We start from the raw sequence: 1947 nt of genomic DNA, 5'->3' as shown, positions 1-1947 counted from the left end.
GCACCCCCGCCACCGGACAGGGGCAGCCCCCAGGCTGCGGCCAACCAGCACTTCATCATGGTGGAGGTTCACCAGCCCAACAGCGAGCCCGACGTCAACGAAGTCAGGCCCTTGCCCCAGGCCAGAGGTGGGTGTCAGCAGCCGTGGGGTTCAGAAACCCTCTCTGGGGTTGTTCCCAGGGGGGAGAAACGGGAGAAGAGACACATCTCCGGGGCAGGAGCTGGCGGAGGGAGTTGGAGGAGTAAGAGCTGTGTCGGGCTGCAGGTCCCTGCCCGAGCGCCGGGCTTGGTTGCGGGGTTCCCCCTTCCCGGCGAGGATGTGGGCTGGCAGCGGTGCCAGGGTTGGGGCTGTGGGGGCAAACGCTGTGATTTTGGGGCTGTGGGGGCAAACGCTGTGATTTTGGTTCAAACTCCAGGTCAGTAGGGTAGGGCGAAAGCCACAGATGGCTGGGGCAGTGTTTGGAGTCCATGTGTTGGTTTGCTCTTTTTCCCCCCCCGAGGTAAATTTTTCAGTTGCAGAAAACGGCTCAACAGCGTCGTGGCGAAAACCAGCAAAATTCCAGGAAGCGCATAAAGCCTTCGCCCTGTTGTTAGCGGCGGTGTGTTAATCTTGGAGACAAAGCCCTCGGCCCTGGGTTTTGGCAGCGCTGGGAATCCTGCGAGGCCCGGGGCCAGGGCAGCCAGCTCCCCATCAGCATTCGGCTCGCCCTCCAAAGCCTCCCCGGGTTTCCAGCAGAATTCAGGCTGACCTTTACGTAAAGACCGAGCTCTGTTGGGCAGTTGATTGCAACTTCCCTCTTGTGCGGGATTTGCTACTTTGGTTCATAAAATCTGCTTCCAGTGGAGTTTTAAAAGGGAAAATAAGCAATTCTGGGATTTTCCCATTAACTCCAGATTTTTGGGGTGGGGAGTTAAAAAAAGTCTAATTGTGCCCACACAGAGTTTGGGAGTCAGATTTAGGCTGAGCGGATGCTGGGAAAGAGGAGTGGAAGGGAGGGAGGAGCGTGCTGGGCTCCACAGGTCCCTCGGCTCTGGTCCAGCGGGCCGGGGGGTGCCCAGCAGGGTGGGCTTTGCTTTGGGCTGCATCCCGCCGGGGCTGGGAGCAGCCAGAGCATCCCCCAGCCCCGCTGAGCCCCCGGGATGTGCCGTTGGCGTCCCGGCTCCCTGCGACGGACACTGTCGCCCCCCCGTGGCACCCTGTCCCCCCGCAGTTCGTTCCTCTCGGGGGGCTGGAGTGCCCGGCACTGCTCGGGGGATGGATGCTGCCCCAGGGGGGGCTGCAGGGTGACCCCCAGCTCCCCCAAGTCAATTCCCAGACCTCCAGCCCTCTGCAGCTGCCGTCATTCCCTTGGTCCTGGCACAATTCCAGAGGCAGGGTCTCGATCTCCGCTCGGAGTCTTCATCCTCGAAGGGGAGAAAACTCCTACCTGGCAGCTCTTTGCTGGGGCCTGCCCCCATCTCCTCCCCATCCCTGGCTCAAACTGGCCTCCAGTGGGATCCCTGATCTCATCCCCATCTCCCTCCATCCCAGTTTGGAATCTGGGTTGGATCCCGGACCTGGGTTTGAGGCCGCTTGTTCCCTGTGTGCAGCTCTGCTCTTGAGGGGTTCCCCAAGGAACCCTGCTCCAGGTCTGGATCCCAGGGAACGTGCCCAGCCCTGGGAGCGGGTGGGATGTCGTCCCCCTGGGACGTGGCCCTGTGGGTGCTCGGCTGGCCGCAGAGCCGCGCTGCCCAGCCTCGTCTAACAGCCCTCGTCTCTCCCCAGCCTCCACGCTCTCCCAGCTGTCGGACAGCGGGCAGACCCTCAGCGAGGACAGCGGGGTGGACATCGGGGAGGTCGAGTTGAGCGGCAAGGACAAGAGCCGGCAGCCGGTCCCTGGGAAAAGCCGAAGCCTCAAGGAGGCCACGAGGAGCGAGGGGGTGGCAGAAGGGGCCTCCAAGCCGGTGA

At 62.6% G+C, this 1947-nt stretch overlaps 1 protein-coding gene across 1 annotated transcript in view; it reads left to right on the top strand.

Moving 5' to 3' along the window:
• The first annotated feature begins 6 nt into the window (after positions 1-6).
• Positions 7-1947, top strand: part of LOC104513414 (whirlin-like) — a 3523-nt gene continuing 1582 nt past the window's right edge. Inside the window, exons 1-2 of the mRNA XM_010156750.1 lie at positions 7-127; positions 1765-1943. Of these exons, the coding sequence (XP_010155052.1) occupies positions 58-127; positions 1765-1943 (249 nt within the window). The 5' untranslated portion in view covers positions 7-57. The remainder of the gene's footprint in view (positions 128-1764; positions 1944-1947) is intronic.

Source organism: Eurypyga helias, unplaced genomic scaffold, assembly GCF_000690775.1.
Source record: "Eurypyga helias isolate BGI_N326 unplaced genomic scaffold, ASM69077v1 scaffold30528, whole genome shotgun sequence".
NCBI classification, from domain to species: Eukaryota; Metazoa; Chordata; class Aves; order Eurypygiformes; family Eurypygidae; genus Eurypyga; species Eurypyga helias.
Note: the sequence above shows the minus strand (reverse complement) of the source record. Positions and strands in the feature narration are given on the sequence as shown.